General features: G+C 46.6%; 1 protein-coding gene across 1 annotated transcript in view; it reads left to right on the forward strand.

Moving 5' to 3' along the window:
- Positions 1 to 2,500, forward strand: part of LOC307271047 (band 4.1-like protein 3) — a gene marked incomplete at both ends in the record, with an annotated part of 27,413 nt that overhangs the window by 12,883 nt on the left and 12,030 nt on the right. The window contains one exon of the mRNA XM_080054924.1: positions 2,049 to 2,227. Coding sequence (XP_079911050.1) covers positions 2,049 to 2,227 — 179 coding nt within the window. The remainder of the gene's footprint in view (positions 1 to 2,048; positions 2,228 to 2,500) is intronic.

Consider the following 2,500-nt stretch of genomic DNA (forward strand, 5'->3'; position numbering starts at 1 on the left):
GGACACAGACACTGGAGCAAGTCGCTGCAGTTGCTCCCCACGGGCTGCGGGAGCGAAATGTCTGATGGGAAACGTCTTGCTGACAGGCGGAGCTGAGCGCTAATTGGGAGTTTAAACCTCGTGCCTTTGATGCGTTTCCCCAATTGGTTAGGCAAAAGTCTGACATCACCGCTCAAAATTAAATTACGATCCATTCTTTTTGATTTTAATTTATGTTTAATCATTAGGCCGCCACAATATGCATTTAAGCAGAAATGTACTTAATCAGAGTTAAACCTCTGAACCCTTGACATAGACATAATTTGGATGTGTAACTCTCCTGTATAGATATATTTAAAAGTGAACACAAACTTGAGTCACATAAGATCTTGGTGAAGTGATTTTTATACCATTAAGATTAAATCATAGGCTTATTTCAAGTGATCTAAATGGTCTGGGGATTGTATTTTACATGTAGTGTCGCAAAGCCAGACCAAAACTACAACAAGTAGTTTGTTTGTTACACATCATAATACAGTTCATCATATCCATCTCTACAATAATAATAAGGGATCTTTTCTTAGACCTTCTTTATTTAGGCCGATCATATTCGTTATGTGAAGGGAGAAATACTAAACCTCCTTTATTTGGATTTGTAAATTATTCTTGTAAATTATTCTTTATCACTTAAAAGTAGGTGTTCTAGTAAAGTAACAAGAAAGATAAAGATGTGTGGGGAATGGGGATATTAGCTTATATCTCGTTTCTTGTTTTGAAAATGCCCCTCGCTTTTAAAGTGTTTACTCGTCTTTGTGTTGTGTTCTGCTTCTAATCGGTTGTAGCATGTGTGACTCTCCTGCGAATATGTTTCTAATAGGCCTTCAAAATAAAACTAGAAAACGAACTGCATCCGCAACAAGGACGCTACTTCCGACTCGGAGCTGTCCGGCTTCAGTCAGGCATTTTCGTCACTCCCCCGACTGCACTCGGCTACTCTCGTCTACTTTCCAGACGAGCTGAAAGTTAGGTCGAACGAGCCTAATATCTTCCGTCACTACAACATCCACTTCCCCCTGCACCCTGCTCTACCTCTCCACCAAACCTGACTCCGCCCTTCCACCAGGTTAAGAGTCTGGGTGTCATCCTCGATAGCACACTGTCTTTTCAATCACACATAAACACTATCACCCGCACGGCCTATTTCCACCTCCGCAATATCAACCGTCTCCGGCCCTCCCTCACCCCTCACTCCACTGCCATCCTGGTCCACAGTCTAGTCACCTCAAGTCTAGACTACTGCAACTCCCTCCTCTTCGGTCTCCCCCAAAAAACCCTCCATAAACTACAACTGGTCCAAAACTCAGCAGCAAGAATCATCCCCAGAACCCCATCCTCTCACCACATCACCCCTCCTCCCACCACATCACCCCTCCTCTCACCACATCACCCCTGGTTCCTATCCCCTGGTTTCTATCCCCAGAACCCCCTCCTCTCACCACATCACCCCTGTCCTACAGCAGCTTCACTGGCTCCCGCTCAAAACACGCATCCACTACAAGATTCTGCTCCTCACCTTTAAGGCCCTCCACAGCCTCTCTCCTCCGTACTTATCTGAACTCTTACACACAAACACACCCACACACTCAGGTCCTCCTCTTCCATTCAGCTCACTGCACCAGCCGCCCGCCTGGTCACCATGGGGTCCAGGGCATTCAGCCGATCTGCCCCTCACCTCTGGAACACCCTCCCACCTGACATCCGTACTTCTGCCAACCTTACAACTTTCAAGGCCGAACTTAAAACACATCTTTTTAAACTGTCACAGTCCGTCTAACTGTCTCTCACCCATATTCATCCACTGGTGTAATGTGTGTAAAGTGTCTTGTTCTTTTATTATTGCTGTTTGTTATTTTTACCTCTGCCCTGTAAGGTGGCCTGTAAATAAAATCAATTATTATTATTATTATTTGTTTGTGTCTGTCTGTCTGTCTACCTACCTGTCTGAACCACTCTGACCTCTCTATGCCACCCCCCCCCCCCCCCCCCCCGATCCCCCCGTGCCCCTGCAGGTTGATGTCTCCTGAGGAAACCCCTAAGAAGGTCAAACTGTCCCTGGGGTCAAAGTTCAGGTACAGCGGGCGGACGCAGATCCAGAGCCGGAGAGCCAGCGCCCAGATCAGCCGGCCGGCGCCAACCTTCCCACGATGCATCAGCAAGAGAAACATACTGAGCCGCAGCCTGGACGGAGGTAATAATAAGAATAAGAAGAAGAAGAATAAGAATACATTCAGCTTATATAACACGTTTCTAAAACTCAAAGTTGCTCAACAAAGAAAAGAAAAAACTAACAACCCTTATGGTGAGGCAGGCAGGCAGGCAGGCAGGCAGGCAGGCAGGCAGGCAGGCAGGCAGGCAGGCAGACAGGCAGGCAGGCAGGCAGGCAGGACCCAAATGCAGAACGTAAGAAGTAAAGGGTAGTTTATTAAGGCTCAAAAAATGACAAAAACTCCCAAGGCAAAAT

This window comes from Ammodytes marinus (assembly GCF_949987685.1).
Source record: "Ammodytes marinus genome assembly, contig: scaffold_40, whole genome shotgun sequence".
Lineage (NCBI taxonomy): Eukaryota > Metazoa > Chordata > Actinopteri > Uranoscopiformes > Ammodytidae > Ammodytes > Ammodytes marinus.